Source organism: Lonchura striata, chromosome 2 (assembly GCF_046129695.1).
Source record: "Lonchura striata isolate bLonStr1 chromosome 2, bLonStr1.mat, whole genome shotgun sequence".
Lineage (NCBI taxonomy): Eukaryota > Metazoa > Chordata > Aves > Passeriformes > Estrildidae > Lonchura > Lonchura striata.
In genome coordinates, this window is record NC_134604.1 from 85934445 (window position 1) to 85952299 (window position 17855).

Consider the following 17855-nt stretch of genomic DNA (forward strand, 5'->3'; position numbering starts at 1 on the left):
CCTGTTCTGCATCATCTGTCACCACACAGTATCCATCTAACCTTGGAATTATGAGTTATCTTCCAGAAATGCCTTCTAGGCACTGGGTCTGTTTAGTAGAATCCAGAAAGTTAAGAACTGGTGTTTCAGAAAAGGAACTAAAATTTTAGTAGAGAGTTTGGAAAGCAGTCCAAGCTTTAATAGCAGAGACCATTCAGTAAAATTGCACAATGAAACAGGAAAAAAGGAATGTATCAGGTTACATGTAGAGATTTCCAATAGCATTTAGAACATTATAGATAGCTATATAATAAATAGAGAAATTTAGAAATTGCATTCCTATAAATAAAGATTTTTTTTTTCCCCTGTAAAGCTATGGGAAAGTCTGCTTAGCTGTCCTAACTGAAGTGTCCCAGCAGACTCTGGTGAAACCTAAAAAGTTAGTTCTGTTTGCAGATTTTAGCTCACTTCTGTTTTTAGAGAGCTGTCATGAAAGACATTTTTGTTCATCTAAGCTGCAGAGTTTTACTGTAGTGGTTGTGCTTTGTTTCCACTCCTTGCAAAGTATTCCAGCATGGCAGTTCTGGTCAACTGTACCAGAGGTTGTTCCCAAGCAAAGGTTCCATAAGGTCTGATTTCAAGGCATCCTAAGATGATGGGAATCAAAACTGCTGCATTTGTACTGCTTTATCTTCTGGTTTATCTAGACAAACTCACTGGCTAGGGGGAAGTTCTACCTCAAAGAGAGAAAAAAAATACTAAATGCTGTCTGAAAAAAAGTTAGCAGTTGAATTAGTGCTCTCTTAAGGAAGATAGAAATAAGGAGAAGCTAAATAACTATAATTTAGTCTACTTTAAGTTAGTGTGGAGCTATACCCCTTGAATTAGTCTGCAAATTAAGTCAATGGAGTTGCCAAGCTAAACACAGGTGCTGCTTGTGCTAGGCAATAACAATTCTGAATATTGCTGGCTGATGTCTTGGCTGGATTGAAGAAAACAGAAAGCTGTCTGTGAGATTAGCTCCCTGAGTTCAGGTGGAGAGAGATGCAAGGTTTGTTTTGATATCCTTTTGGACCCAGTTTCTGCACTGCTACTTCTTAGAATCCAGTTCTGTAGAGAATTTGTTGGTTGCAGTTGATCACTGATAATCTTTGAGTACACATTTTGGTTACAGAAGTGGTTATGAAGAATTAGCCCAGAACTGGAGCACTGTGCAGCCTGAATGCGGAAGTACTTTCTGCAGATCTCTTCCCTAATGGCTCCTGTTGCGTAAGCGTGGGGAAAAAGTGCTCTCCTTCTTAGGGAAATTTGGCTTTGTTATACTATCATGTTTTATGTAATAAACTGTATTCTAGAGTTTGATAAATTAAATCTGCAAGTATCAAAAAGTTGATGCTTTTAGTGGCAATAATACACTTATCACATTCTATCTTTCATAACTTCATATTGTAATGACTAAAAAGAACAAGCAGTGCTTAAGGTTTTCTGTCTGGTTTTGCAGATCACCAGGAGAACCGCACTCTGAGAACATTGAAACTAGCCGAATGTAAGTAAATGACTGAATGAGTTTGGTTTATCTTGATTAAAAATGTTCTGAACATATATAACAGTCACTCTTGCATCTGCTTAGTGAAAAGAAGACAAAAGCTGAGTAGAACTGTGATATTACCTTAAAAAATTTCAAATTAATACTTTGCAATTTTAAGTCTCTGCAGAAACTGTTTTTTTTTGGTTTTTGGTTTTTTGGGGTTTTTTTCGTAGGGTGTGAATGAGTTGGAGGGAAGGTTCGGAGGTTTAATTTAACGTGAACCAGTAGATGGTAGCATAATACAGTGTCAGAAAGCTTATAGCCTACATTCAGACTTGACAGAAGGGATATAATTTCTACCTGTCATTCACTAACATCTTACATGCGTTTGAAGACATTTCAGTACTAAGGCACAATACCTGCTGGTATATCTTGTGGCAGATAGATTGTTGAACTAAGAAAAAGAAATTTTGACTTGATTTGGTAAATTTATATGCCAGTTACTTCTAGAAACAGAAAGCTAGCTCTCTTTCACTAAACAGTATTCACAGAACATCTTGGTGACAGGTCTGAAACTTTTTGTCTGTCTTCATTAGGTTAGAAGCCAAGATAAACTAAAATCAAGATTGTGGTGGACTGAAACATTAATTTCAATTCAATATTCAAAGGGGTTGCAGGAATTTGGAGGACCATTTGAAAACAAAAATGTTTTTTGAGACTTTATTCTTCTGTGAGTTAGCAAACAAAATTCTTTTCTAGCTATTCAAACTGTCCTGTCATAGTACTCAAACAGGGAAACCACAAACTGCTCTTCTGGATAACAGCACAAGTTCCAAAATAATAGAGGGAATGTAGCCCAGTAATTGGTATGTTGTCTGAAGCTTCAAATGATCTGGGTTCATTTCTCTTCTGCCACAAACTTCTCTTCTGACCTTAAACTGTCTACTTCACGCCTTCCCCCCAAGCGGTCTAGTGTTGTACATGCCATGGGCTGGGTGCCATTTTCAGGATGTTTTGCAGGCTAGTGACATAGTGTGAATTGCTCAAGGACTTTTCTGCTGTAGCTGCACGACTTAAGGAGGAGCAAAACTGTGGAGAGCTCCACAGTACGTTGGGCTGTGAACCTAAAAAATGAGGAGGAGGAAACAGAGCTTTTCTGATGTGTTATTAGCAATTCACTGGAGTGAAGCCTTTTCTTGCACTAGGAGAAGCAGTTCTCTTGGTATGACAGATTTCTTTTCCCTCATTCATACCATCTGCTACAGAAGTGCTGTCCAGCTGCTTTCTTAGGAATGCAGTGGAGGTTGCAGGGACCCTGGCCTGAAAGGTGACTCTTCTGTTGGTGCATGGACTCTGAGTGTTGCTGCATTAGAGGTCACAGGGCAAAAGCCCTGCCATGGTCTCTTATTCCTGGTCCAGTAGTGGTCTATGCTGCATTGTGATTTATTGTTCCTTTAGTTCCCTGGCCTAGCCAAACAGAGGAAATAATACTGCAGGCTGGCTGTAGTCCACTCTGGATGTTACCATTTAGATTACTGGTTTTTATGCATTTTAAGCAAAGATGTATCAGCAGCACTCACCTAGACTGGTGTGAAACAAAGACTTAAAGAACCTAGCATAAATCAGAAGGAAAAGACAGTAAAGCTTTTATCCTTCTAGAAGTTTGACAATTCTTCTCCTTACAACCAAACATTAAAAAATTTACAGAAGTAAGCCTTTATGTGTTATAGCTGAATACATTTTATTTTTTATGTAGACCAGTGATCAGAGTGGCCCTGACTTCATAAATTTTAGCTATCTGTCTAAAATAAATGTGAACCAGTCAAGCTGTAGGAATTCACATATTTGACTAGTAGTTATACAGTATATTTGCAAAACTAAATGTTCTTTAAACTGTATCACAATGTGATGTGTACTATACCTACTACAGAGAATTTTTGCAATCCTGCATAGCAGCTCTTGCCACATAAGGTGGAATGGCAGGTTAAGTGGTAGAGTTGTGACCTACAAGCCTCTTGTGTTGCTAAAATAGTTACTGTGTTATTTACATGCCCAAAATTTGTTAGTAAATGCAGGGACTAAAGCAAGTGGTTTTTTGTTTGCACAATGAATGGTTGGTTTTGCTCTGGTTGACTGATATAATTACTTTATTTCCATGTTTTGAATTGCAAAGCTTCATCTAAGAGCATAGTCATATGTTTCACCTGTGTGAATAAAAAGAAATTTAAAGAAAATATTCAGATTCTTACACAGCAAAATCTTCTATATGTAAGTCTTGCTTATCCCAGCCTTTTCAAATTCTGGGTCTCCATGTGATGAACATCTTGGTGCTAGCTCAAAGTTAGGAGTCATTTATCTTAGAATTTATAAGGTAAGCATTTTCTGACTGCTCCTGTCACACATCTCCATTGACTTTCAGCTTTGATTAGTATTGCTTTCCTAAAGCCTCTTTAGCACTAAATCACATAACTTGATTGTTTAACAATAACTTCTTACATGTTCATGTGTTTTCACTCTGTTTTTCTTAGCTTTTTTTATCAAGGCAAAGGTATGGCTGTCTTCACACGGCTTTCTGTGCATTCATCTTTCCTTCTCTCTGCTTTTGAGGATGGGATTCTTGACAATTTTGAAACTCTTCTCTGTTTTTTTTAATATGACTGTAGCAAGGCAGTTTTTCCAAGACAAAATTGCCAGATAGTTGCTGACTGTGTTCTTTGCTCCCTTTCTGTCTTCCTGTGTTGCTCCATATAGCCAGGACAGGGTTCTCAGAGTGGCCCTTTCTGAGGAAGTGCCATGCTTTTGTCAGCACATGATGTTCCCAGAGGCATTCTGGATCTAGAATACAGTGGGAAGGGAGGTCCCTTGGGTTAAGTATGGTCCAAGCAGAGCTCACAATCCACCCTTGCTATTGGGGTCCACCACACTGGAAAGAATGGAGTTTGGAAAGTGTGAGCTCCATACACATGCACATTTGCCAGATGCACATTTGCTGTGATGCCAGAGGCTGAGGCAGGCAAAAGGTGTTACAGCACTGCTGGAACAAAGGGCTGGGCTCCAGCTGTGGGTGGACTGTTTGGCAGTTTGGTGTGCAGGGCTCTTGAAAAGGCTCTGTGTGGGCAGTGCTATTACTGGAAGCCTGTCTTTTCTAGCACTGCTCATCTGACTCTTAACTAAACAGAAGCAGGAAAACCAGTGTGCAAGGTTTGAAGCTGAAACTTGCACAAAGCAACATTTAACTTCACAAAGATGACCATCTGCAACACCTTCTTTAACGGTTTTTGATATGCTGGTTATCTTCCATACACTTCCATAGTGTAGTATTATAACTGCTACAGGTGTATCTCTTTATGCCTCTGTAAACACATCTGTTGAAAGTTGTTTTGCAATTAGTACTAAAAAAGCTGTTTCCTGGGTTTCAAAACATATTAATGCTTGCTTTTTTTTTTTTTTTTTCTGTTAAGAAAATGCTTATGAACATTTAGGCACTTCTAAGTTCCTAGTAGCCATTATAGCTGTTGTAGATTTCCATTTAATAAAACCAGCTATCTTGGAGCAATCATCGAATCATCAAGGCTGGAAAAGAACTTCAAGATTATGGAGTCCAACCCTTGACCAATTACCACCTTATCAACTAGACCATTGCACTAAGCACCATGTCCACTTGTTTCTTGAACAATTCCAGGCAGGGATGGTGACTCCACCATCTCTATGGGCTGCCCATTCCAAAGCTTGACAGCCCTTTCAGTGAAGAATTTTTTTCTGATGTCCAGCCTGAACTTCCCCTGGTAGAGCTTGATGCCATTTTCCTCTTGTTCTCTCACTGGTTGCCTGGGAAAAGAGACCAACCCTCACCTGGCTGCGCCCTCCTTTCAGGTGGTTGTAGAAAGTGATTGGGTCACTTTTCATGCTCCTTTTGTCCTGACTGAACACCTCTAGCTCCCTCAACTGGTCTTCCTGAGACTTGTGCTCCAGACTCTTCACCAGCTTCATTATGCTATTCTGAACACACTCCAGCATCTCAATGTCTTCCTTGCAGTGAGTGGCCCAAAACCGGAGATGGGATTCAAGGTCCAAGAACAAGGAGATCACAGCCTTATCCTGCTGGCCACACTATTTCTGATACAGGCCAGGTCACCATTGGCCTTCTTGGCTGCCTGGGCACACACTGGCTCATGTTCAGCAGCTGTGGACCAACACACCCAGGTCCTTTTCCACTGGGCAGCTATCCAGCCATTCTGCTCTAGCCTGTAGCACTGCACAAGGTTGTTGTACTGACACTTCACCTTGTTGAACTTCATGCTGTTGGCCTTGGCCTATCCAGATCCTATCCAGATCCCTTTCTGCCCTCCAGCAGATCAACACTCCTGTCCGACGTGAGATTTATTTGAAATAATAATATAACAGTTATTGTGTCCTAAGCAAAAACCATTCAGAAATGTGTTATTTCGTGCTGGCATTTCCAGACAAGTATGAAACATCCATGTGTATTTCTAAAATTTATGTAAACTTACAAGCAAAAATGATGCAGTTATGCAGATATTTTAAATTTCAGGCACATTTTGAATGTAAATGTAAACTTGAATGTAAATGTTTTGTAGGTGAACTTTAAATTATTACACACTTCAAATATTTTAAAAATTCCTTTAATGTTTATACTTCTGATTTTCTCTGTTGCAAGAGAATCCTTTACATGGTATTTCTCCTGTATTTAGTTTAAGGTATTTGAGAAATGCAAATTACGTTCTGTTTCATAGGAACTTTTGAACCCATACACTCAATCCCTGTTTTTTACAAGTTTTAGGCATTCAAAAATTACTACAGAAAATGCAGCCCAGTTCACCTTTGGCTTGGTTGTTCATGTTTCTTGTGATACTCCACAATTTTAGCACCATTTAAACTACAAATGCAAAGTACTTATTATCTGACTTTTTATTAGCTAAAGAACATAGAGAAAGCCTAAAAGCAATTATTTTTTTCTGTAGCTACTACAAACTAAGTCAGTGAATGCTAATTTCATTTTGAACAGAAAGCTGTGCTTGTGAAATTGTTGGACTTCAACGAAAGAAATTGGGTGTCTATTTTAGGTGCCTCTCTTCCTCACTGAAGCAGTGCATATTGCTTGAGGAGGTTATACAAGGCCCACTGAGTGGGAAGTTATCCTTCAGTCATAAGAATATGCCTGTGAAATGTTTACAACTTCAGCCACACCGGTACAGTTTCACAGTTGGATGTGCAACAATAATGAGTATTTGAAAATGTATATGCAAGTCAGTCACTACAGCCCGAGCTACAGTAGTAACTGTACACACAGCTCATGGACGTGAACTAGGCCTTGAGTTTTCTAAGGGACTAGTTGCTCTTGACCAGATCCCTTTATAGAACTTAAAAAGAGCTGCGGTCTTCATGAGTATAGCATGAGCTAAGAATAGAGAGTGGTTTTATGTTTCTTTGCTTGATGAACCCATTTTAATGCCTCAGGCCAAGAGCTTCAGTTTTCAGCATACTACATGAGCAGGGGAATGTAGAAAGAGTTTCACTTTTGGACAGTACAGAGAATGCAAGTTCTTTTGATGAATAATGTTGAAATAGGAAACATGAGCTTTTGGCAATGAACAGTGATAATACCTGAAGTACACCAGCGGGAATATGGTATGGAGTGTCTAAAAATCACATAATGACTTACTCAGGACAGCATTTTCTGTTGTAAGTCCTTTTATTGATGAACCTCAGTAAGGGTAGCTCTTGTGAAGGCTTGGTAAATTCTATTCTACCTTCTGAGGTCTGTATCCTCACTTACATACATAAATTTATGTATTTTATTTACTTACCTAAATCTTTTGTCTGAGGTAATGTGAAAAGTCTGTAGAGTAGCAGCCAGGGAGAGGGGGGAGGATTCAGCTGGATCCCTGTAAGTTTATGGGGACTTATGGAACTCTTATAAGAATACTCAAAGAGATAGCTGATGTCACTGCAAGGCCTCTCTCAAAGATTTTTCAATGATCTTGGGAATCTGGAGCCATCTCAGTCAACTGGACACTGGCCAACGTCGGTCAAATATTCAAGAAGGGGAGGAAGAATGACCCTGAAAACTACAGGACTGTCAGTCTCACATCAGTGCCTGGTAAAATTACAGACAAGATTATTCTGGGAGCTACTGAAAAACACCTGAAGGATGCCACAGACATCAGTCATAGCCAGTTGGTTCATGTCAAACCTATTTTCTTTTTATGACAAGGTAACCCATCTAATTGAGCAAGGGAAGCCAGTTGATGGAATCTTTTTGGATTTCCATAAAGCTTTCAATACTGTCTCTCACAGTATCCTTCTGAATAAAATGTCCAGAACACAGGTGGATAAATACATCATGTGAGGGGTGGACAACTGGCTCACAGGCCAGGCACACAGGTTTTCAGTAAATGGGATGACATCAGACTGGTGACCTGTCACTAGTGGAGATCAACAGGGCTCCAGCCTTGCCCCTCCTCAACATCTTCATAAATTACTTGGACGCAGGTCTCGAAGGTATACTGAGTAGGTTTGCTAGTGATACTAAGTGAGAGGTGTTTTGACTCCCTGGAAGGTAGCCTGGTTGTGCAGAGAGACCTCATCAAATTAGAGACTTAAACCACCAATGACATGAAGTTCAACAAATACAAGTGTTCCTGGGACCTGCATCACAGAAAGACCCCCAGGGGGTCCTGGTCAGTGGCAAATTGAACATGAGCCAGCAGTGCCCTGCCAGGCAGGAGGGCCAGCCATGCTCTGGAGTGCATCAGGCACAGCATCACCACCTGGGCAAGGGAGAGGATTGTCCTACTCTGTTCTGCACTGGGGCAGCCTCACCTTGAATATTGTGTGCAGTTTTGGATATTGCAATATGAGAAAGATACAAAGCTGTTAGAGAGCATCTGAAGAAAGGGCTACAGAAATGGTGAAGGGGCCTTGAGGAGAAGCCATATGGGGAGTGGCTGAGTCCACTTGGGCTGTTCAGCCTGGAGAGGGACACTGAGGGGAGACCTCATCGTGGTCTGCAGCTTCCTGATGAGGGGAAGCAGGGGGCAGACACTGATCTCTTCTCTGTGGTGACAGGATCTGAGGGAATGGCAAGAAACTGTGTCAGTGAAGGTTTAGGTTAGATACTAGGAAGTTCTTCACTCAGAAGGTAGTTGGGCACTGGAACAGGCTCCCCAAGGAAATGGTCACAGCACCAGGCCCGAGTTCAAGAAGTGTTTGTTAGGCACATTGTGTGCTTCTTGGTGATGATTCTGTGCAGGGCCAGAAGTTGAACTTTGGATGATCATTGGGGGTCACTTCCAACTAAGGATATTCTATGAAATTCTAATACTGCTGTATTCTAGTGCTGTTGTACATCATATTGTTTGCTTCCACACTTGTTTAAAAAAAAATTAAAAACACAACCTTCAGTCAGACCTTCTGTTTCTCATTGAGTTTCAGAGGACTTGAGTCAGAGTCTCCACCCACAAGTCAAAATAAGTGTTTGTACACACAGACTTATTGTAGGCATGGCAAAGTTTGAGAAGTAATTGGTAGCTAAAAACTAAGAGCAAAAAAAATTTGAGTCTGTCAGAAGTTAACTGTTAGAGGCAAGTCTAAGCTCAGCTTTATCTACTGGCATGTCAGACATGCCCTGATTAAAGTGGAGTTTGGGTTTTTTTTAAGATGATAAAATGTGTTGTTAATGTATAAGTGTTTATACATTATATAACTTTATTCAAACTAGATGTGTGAGCTGGAAAGGTGTGTATGCTGATGGCCACAGCTCAGGTGTAAAAATTCAGCTTTTACATATATAAATACTTAACCTGCTTACAAATTACAATATTTCACACTCTACATCTGAAGGTCTGGAATGCTTGAAGGTGAGGAATGGCCAAAACATGAATTTTTGGATTTGTCTCTGAAATAATTTACTATTCCAAGTTGTATTAAAACGCTGTTGCTTTTGAGGGGATTTGGGTGATTTTTCTTGATGCCTCTATACTAATGGCTGAAGTATGAAAGACAAGATTAAAAAAAGCCACTTATTTTTAGATGTGCATGGAGAGAGGCAGATTTTTGTAAGTCTACATGCAAAAATGTGAGAGACTAGAACACTTCCCTTAGCTTAGAATAGAGCTCTTCCCTGTTACACAGTAATGGTTTTAATGGTATTGCTCATGCTGCTTTTTCTTTCCACATCCATCTCAAAGTGCCACAGAAACCTTTCTCCTCAGTTTCTTTTTTGTTTGTTTTCTTTTCCTTGAAACATACTCAGGCATTTGAGGGCTCAGGCAGACATCAAAGTAATTGTTTTCCTTGTAAGATGTATTTTCTTCTCTAGGATGATGAGATCTTGACAGGTGAAAAGAAAGAAGCAGAGGTCTTATTGCTGAGTAATATAGACCTCAGTAGTCACTTTCAGAACATTTTCCCTTTTGAAGTAACTTCATTGAAACTGCTATTTAACCAGCCATTATTAACAGTGAGGTGCATCAAGTGCTGAGTAGTACCAGTGGGTCTAGCACTTCAGTTCTGAAGTACTTGTTCTATGCAGAAGCTGTGCATACATTGACATCAGGAAAGGCAATTTTAAGTTAATATCACAATTTTTGATGTTCTAATCTTAGTAATATTGTATCACTAAAGTTCTGAAAAAAGCCTGTATGTTAAACCTAGTCAGAATGTTTGAAATCTTTCTTAGTTGATAATTTTCATTAATAACTTATTATCTTAAATGCAGTCAAGGTTTGGGGATTTTTTCCTGAAATGTGGTCAAACATGTTGCTCTTGATGCTGCATGCAGCTGCTTCTGTCCTGGTTACCTGCAGCTTTCCAGTGATTTCTTTATTATTTGCATGTTTCTGTAGAAGCCTGTGACCTTATTAATAAGGCAGTTACATTTTCTTTTGTGCATATATATATAGTACTGAGCTCTAGATTTGTACAGCGATTGATCTGTGATTTTTCAGAATACGTACTTGGCGCTTATAATGACAGGAGAAACAGAAGGATTTGGCAGATAGCACTTTTGGGGGTGATTTTTAAATTTTATTTAGACAACCATATAATTTATTTAGGCTGAGGAGAAATATATCCAAGCATGAGCTGATCTGTAATTGTGGTTTAGCATCAGTTAAATTAACCAAGGAATATTATTTTGAACAGATTTAAATAGACTGACTATGATAATTTAGTCATCTGGAATCTTGTTAAAATGGGTAAAATAGTATAGTATTGATAGTATTGCTAAGTAAATGTCTGAATTGTTTGTGTTTCATGCCTCTTTCATCTGTCAATGGTAACCATGCCTCAGTACTATATATTAGATTCAACACCTGTACAACATCCAGTTTTGTTTCAGTTGCAGCCTTGATTTGCATCCAAACTGCTCTCTTTTTTTAGCAACAGTGGAGATTGTTCAGAACTGTACAAGATTGTCTCCACTGTAGCACTACCACATAAAGCTGAAAACTGCATAAACAGGATTTATCTTTTACTTACATAGGACCCACAAATTAAATTGTGTGTTAAATATATTTGCATTTGTCAAGATGAGAATCCTGCATTTTAAAAAAATCTTCTGGTGTGTTCTCTCTGACAGAAATTTTGTGTTTCAGTGCCTGACTAATCTCTGTCTTGCTGATGCTATTGAATGAGCTTTGTACATGAAAGCTCCACTAATCCTTGTACTTACTGTTTGGATGTTTGCTACAGGAAGCGAGCAGCTGCAAAGCATCTAATAGAGCGCTACTACCACCAGTTAACCGAGGGCTGTGGAAATGAAGCCTGCACGAATGAATTTTGTGCTTCCTGTCCAACTTTTCTCCGTATGGATAACAATGCAGCAGCCATTAAGGCCCTCGAGCTTTATAAGATTAATGCAAAACTCTGTGATCCTCATCCCTCCAAGAAAGGAACGAGCTCAGCTTACCTAGAAAACAATTCCAAAGGTGCCCATAACAATTCCTGCACTGACAGAAAAATGAACAAGAAGGAAATGCAAGGCCCAAGAGATGACTTTAAAGGTAAGATTCTTACAATTTTCTAAAATCAAACACATTTCATATGCAGGAGTCCAAGCCAACATAATTCACTCTGGTGGTGTTCTGCTGACTTCAGTAAAATACAGTATTAGACAATTGAGTATTTTACTATGGATTCAGAAAAACTGATGGATTAATGCTCAACACTGATTTTCCATATCTGGATTTTGACCACATCTCTGTTAAAATTAACAGGCATTTATTGTCTTACAAGAATAATGATTTTTGCAAATATGGAAAAGCTTTAAGTGCTGTTGTATGACTGTTTTAGTTTTGGTAGTTTCAAAATTACTTTGCAGCTAATAAATTATAAAAATTATACTTTAACTATTTTCGCATTCTATGTTAAGAAACTTAACAGATAAAAAATTACACAGTGAGTGATAGGCATTCACTAATACATAAAAAATGTTTGAGCACAGTTATTTTTAAGCATTTTTAAGTGTAAAATGAAATACTGCTCTGTATATATGCTTTGTAACTTATGTTTAGCTTTTCAAACAATCTGTAATAGTAAATACATACTAATAGAATAATGTTAGTTGTCACCTTAACCCATGATGTGAACACATCCAGAAACCAGGCCAAATGGTTTTTAAAGCCATTTAGCCTTTGAGTAGACCACCTTTAATTATTGTGGCAAAAAGTGGTATAAACACAAGTCCAGATTCATGTATTTTAACTAAAGAAGGTGAAATTGCTTACAGCAAAGATATAAAAAACCCTACAGAATTAGTAATAAAATATAGTACTGTGTTATAAGCAACCCAAGATGTTCCATTCAATAGCAGCATCAGTTTCTTCTTTATCTGATGCAAGAATAAATTTGCACCCAAATTAATTACAATCTGAATAAGCAGAGAGGCAAACACTAGGAAGGGGAAGGGGAAAGGGAAGGAAATAGAGTGTTAGATGAACAAGAGGCACATTAAGTCTGTTAGGAGTTTTTTCTCTTGGTTGTTTTTTTTGTTTTGTTTTGTTTTGTTTTTTTTATTATTAATGGAGCTTTTTAGATACAGAGTTTTCCTTATTCTGTCTAACCATCCCCTCTCCCCAAGGCAGGTACCTAAGAGTCTTCTGAACCTACCTCCAGAGATGGTCTGTTGGCTACATCAGTGACTCAGACTTCCTCTCTTGGAGCATCACACATATTGACCTTTCTGTGTAGCTGTATAGACAGAGGCCTTTAATGCATTCTTAAAGCTCATCTGAGGTTTAGTTACCTTTGAAATTGTGTGATGTCTAAGGAATCTATCACTCTGAATTTTTAAGGTCACTCTGCTACAACAGTTACTGGAAAATCTGCAGCAAAGTTTAGCAAAGCCAAGGAAAAGCATGTGTAGCTTGCTTGTACACTTGGCATAAGATTGAAAGTTCTAAATAAACTGAAATATGCTTCAGAAACAATTAAATTACTTTTCTGGAGTTCCTGAAATACTAAAACCTTTAAAATTGTGAATGAAGAATTCCTGTTTAAGTATGGAAATCCATAATTCTTTATATTGTTAAATTGTCGATGTGTGCTGATAATTTTTATACTATGAATAATGTCTGTGGTCCAGAGTCAATGAACTTGAGACAGTGGTCCTCATTTTGAGGACTTCTTTTAAGACAAGTTTTACTTCCTGTGCATGCACTGCAGCAGATAAAAATAGATATTGTGCTAAGCTTGAATCTTTTCAGAATGTTTTCAGTAGAGCTGAAAACATTTAGTTTTGAGATTTTTCAGCATCTTCAGATTGGAACTCAATCTAAGCTTAGATACAAGCCTAACCTTTCCTGTGTTAAATGTGCTCTAAGAGTGGCTTGGAGTTCTGTAAAAGTCAATACGTTGTCTGTCTTTGCATCATCTAGTATGTATTTTTAATTTAATAACTTCTTGGTATGAGTATCCGTGTAGGTAATCACCTTTCAAAATATTTTCATGTACAACATCTTTATTAAATGTTTTATTAAAATTATACACTTCTTTCTGCAGAGGTGGGTAGTTCTAGCATGGTTGGTGAATATAGTTTTGAGATGTTTTCTCTAGAGATGCTATTAAACAGATTCTGTTTTAGTTCTAAATTATGTGTCAGTTCAGAAGAATCTGCTTAAACTAGAATATCTTTTCAGAATCTGATCATGTTTACAGTAATCCTACTGTAAATCATCACCTGATATGAAAGTATCTGTGGGTTCTGTTTGAGAAGTAACACAGAAAGCTATAAATAATGTTTTCTTTCTTTTTTTTTTTAAAGAGAAAGGAAGATTTCAAATAACAAAAAGACCCTTCGAATGACTTATTTTGTCAGGAGTTTGGGGAGAGGGAGAACAGACAGGTATTTGGAGCAGATGATGTGTGTAAACCATCTTGTTCCTCTGAATAACATGTTGATTAGTGTACCCAAGTTGCTTATCTTACTGAGGCCTAATGTACAAAGAGATAATCTACATGCCTCTCTGTATGTGTAATTTAGAAGGCAGCATAAATTTCAGATCATATATTGAGGGGTTTGAGAGGGTTTTCAGGCATCAATTTAGTTTAAAAACAGTTGCAGAAAGCATTAAAAAGAGAAATAAGAAATCTTATATTCCCATTAACATGCAATAAAACAAGTGATTGAGTCTTTTCTTCAAGATCTGGTTTGAAAAAAAGAGGTTGATACAGTCTAGTTTGTTTAGTTTAATGACTTGCACACTAACTATGCAGATTTACCAGAAGACTGTATTGTCACAGCCTTATTCATTGAGTCTTTTAAAGTTTAAACCTCTTACTGATGGCACTTGTTTAGACAATACAGTACTGTTAACTACCTAATGTAGTTAATCGACTGCAAAACAGTTTCAGTATTGTGCATGTTCTCTGACTGACATCCATTAAGAAAATATTTTACTAAGGCAGTGAATTAAATTGTGATTTTTCATGCTAATGAAATTATAAAGTATATCTTGAATTTATCCAGCACTGACACTGTTTTTTTGCAGTTTTAATGATGATATGACACACAGGTTTCTTAGGTAGGGCAAACCAGATGCATATTATCTTTTTAATTTCTATCTTAATAAAACTAATATATTTATCTTTTTATAGATGTGACTTTCCTAACAGAAGACAAGATATATGAAATTCTTGAACTATGTCGAGAAAAAGAAGATTATTCCCCTTTAATCCGGGTGATTGGGAGAGTGTTTTCAAGTGCTGAAGCACTAGTGCAGAGTTTCCGAAAAACCAAGCAGCACACCAAGGAGGAGCTCAAGTCTCTTCAAGGAAAGGATGAAGACAAAGATGAAGATGAAAAGGAAAAAGCTGCCTGTTCGGCTGCTGCTATGGAAGAGGATTCTGGTGCATCATCATCTTCATCATCAAGAATAGGCGATAACACACAGGGAGATAATAACCTCCAAAAACTAGGCCCAGATGAAGTGTCTGTAGATATTGAAGCAGTCAGACGGGTCTATGATAGGTTACTTTCTAATGAAAAAATAGAAACTGCCTTTTTAAATGCACTTGTGTACTTGTCACCTAATGTGGAATGTGACTTGACTTACCATAATGTGTACTCTCGGGATCCTAACTATCTGAATTTGTTTATTATCGTTATGGAGAACGGCAATCTTCATAGCCCAGAATATCTGGAAATGGCCCTACCATTGTTTTGCAAAGCAATGAGCAAACTACCCCTTGCAGCTCAAGCAAAACTGGTCAGATTGTGGTCTAAGTACAGAGCAGATCAAATTCGGAGAATGATGGAAACATTTCAGCAGCTTATTACTTACAAAGTCATAAGCAACGAGTTCAATAGTCGTAACCTAGTGAATGATGATGATGCTGTTGTTGCTGCTTCAAAGTGCTTGAAAATGGTTTACTATGCAAATGTAGTAGGGGGGGATGTGGATACAGATCATAACGAAGAGGAAGATGAAGAACCCATCCCAGAATCAAGTGAACTAACTCTTCAAGAGCTGTTGGGTGAGGAAAGAAGAAATAAGAAAGGTCCTCGAGTAGACCCACTGGAAACTGAACTTGGTGTTAAAACTATAGATTGCAGAAAACCACTTATCCCTTTTGAAGAATTTATTAATGAACCACTGAATGATGTTTTAGAAATGGACAAAGACTACACATTCTTCAAAGTAGAAACAGAGAATAAATTCTCATTTATGACCTGTCCCTTCATATTGAATGCTGTTACCAAGAACCTGGGATTGTATTATGACAATAGGATCCGGATGTACAGTGAAAGACGCATAACTGTGCTCTACAGCTTAGTTCAAGGGCAGCAGCTCAACCCCTACTTGCGGCTGAAAGTGAGGCGTGATCACATCATCGATGATGCGCTTGTCCGGGTAAGTCCCGCAGCAACATGGCCCGTGGGTTTGTTGGCTCTGACTCGTGCAAACTACTTGGGCTTGGAATACTGAAAAGGACTCTGTGTGAGTGCACATATACTACATGTCCTTTAGAAGAATCTCAAATAGCTTTATTGTTTGAGTTCTAAGCATGATGCTGAAGATTTCTATGTTCAGCAGAATTATTTCTGCTCAGAGTGGTTGCAGATTTAGATGTTTTGAAGTGTCAGATAGCTCTTACTCCCCATTATCAGATCCTGCACAGATCTTGATGGTGAGAGTGTAATCAATTTCTGTTTCTTTGTCCTCTGCACTGTTCTGGATCGTCTTCTGAGGGTAGGGATTTTCAGATGGAAGTTAGAATTTAAGACATTTTAGTTGTGTACTCTTCTTGTGGACATACAACTTTCTAGAAATAAAGCATTATTTTAATTTGGTGCAAATACTAATATGACTGAGAAAGGAAGACAGACCTGTTAATAGCAGAGAAGTGTGAGAGCAGCCTGTTTCTGAATATGCTGTCTTTAATTAAAACTTAATGCCATTTCTTCATGCATTTTTGGAAGAAGGGAATCATACATGATATAAAGTATTCTATGGTAAATAGGTCTGTATAGGAACCTTAATATGTTCTTTAATTTTAGGACTTTTTTGTTGTTGCTGTTAAGGCTGGTAATTTTCAAACACTCATTTTCCTGTGTTCTGTTATTAAAGCACAAGGTTTGTAAATTTTTAAATATACCCATGACTTTAAAACTTGTCACTGAAGAGCTAGAGAGGTTTTGGGGAAATTTTTTGCCTCTCAGCCCAGCTGTTACTTCTAGTTAAATTTGATGACTAACTGTCAGTGAAAGTCAATTGTGAAAACCCTAAATTACCTCCTACCTTGATTTTTCTGTATGCCTAGGAATTTCCAGCTCGGTTAGCTGTTTCATGGGAATTGCTGATATTATTACTTGTCAGGGAAACATTTGCCTTCAGTACCAAAAGAAAAAATGAAATTGCAGTGCAGAAATGGCTTTTGTGTGTTTTGTATTAGGCAAATAAATGTAAAAATATTGTGTACCTTTTTTTTATTATTTAGAATACTCTTTGAGATTTCACTATCTACAGACTTATGGTAGTGTCCAGTTACATTTTGCCATATTACTGTTAATGGAGTTTATTCCTTGAATGTTCAGCTTTGGACACATCAATACTGGAAAAAAGGGAGGGATAATTCTTTCCCTTAGGAAAGGAAGAGGTAAAAGAGCATAAAAGCTAATTTTAGATGTTCTTATCAATGTCAATTCCAGCAGAGCAAAAGCAAACCTTCCTCTTTATCTGATAAGAGAGAAAATCCATAAATATGAGAAAAGGCATTATTTTACATACTGCTTGTTGTAGAAGTTGAAATCTTTGAGGACAAAAAAATTATGTTTAAGTTAAAAAGCTTGTGGGCAACATCAAGTTGCAGCAGGGCCACAGCAGTCACTGCTGTGCCCATTCTTGGCCTGTAGGAAGTTTAGGAAATTTAAATGAGATTAAGCTCAAATATACTAATCTAAATTATTATGCACTTGGTCAGCCTAGCAGCCTCAGTTACATGCCTGGGCAGTTGCCATGGATCCTTCTATGGCTGTTAATTTAAGCTGTCAGAGCATACTAAATTATGGTGACCTGACTGTCAGAGCCACAAGGAAAGTAAGGATTTTAAGCTGTTTATTTGGGACAGAAAATAAAGGGAAAAGATAAAATTGTTCTAAAACTAAACTGTAGTAGTAGCCAAAAAGAACAAGTGCAGCCCAGGCATTTTTCAGAAGTGGAAAATAGATTATATTCAGTGAAATGGAGATGAACTCAGACGTGCCATCCAAAGTGGAGGAAGGAAGTATGTGCTATTTCAAAGACACATTACAAGGCAGCTGTTGTGGGATGATGTGGACTTAGAGAAAATTTTGTTGTACTGTATCAAGTGGGAGCAGAATCCACCT

At 38.0% G+C, this 17855-nt stretch overlaps 1 protein-coding gene across 5 annotated transcripts in view; it reads left to right on the forward strand.

Annotated features, from left to right (window-relative positions):
* The window catches only part of UBE3A (ubiquitin protein ligase E3A), a 53439-nt gene that overhangs the window by 20072 nt on the left and 15512 nt on the right, over positions 1 to 17855 (forward strand). For all 5 annotated transcript variants that reach the window (XM_021546693.2, XM_021546697.3, XM_021546694.3 and 2 more), the window contains 3 exons: positions 1481 to 1525; positions 11222 to 11532; positions 14624 to 15879. In XM_021546693.2, the coding sequence (XP_021402368.1) occupies positions 1481 to 1525; positions 11222 to 11532; positions 14624 to 15879 (1612 nt within the window). The remainder of the gene's footprint in view (positions 1 to 1480; positions 1526 to 11221; positions 11533 to 14623; positions 15880 to 17855) is intronic.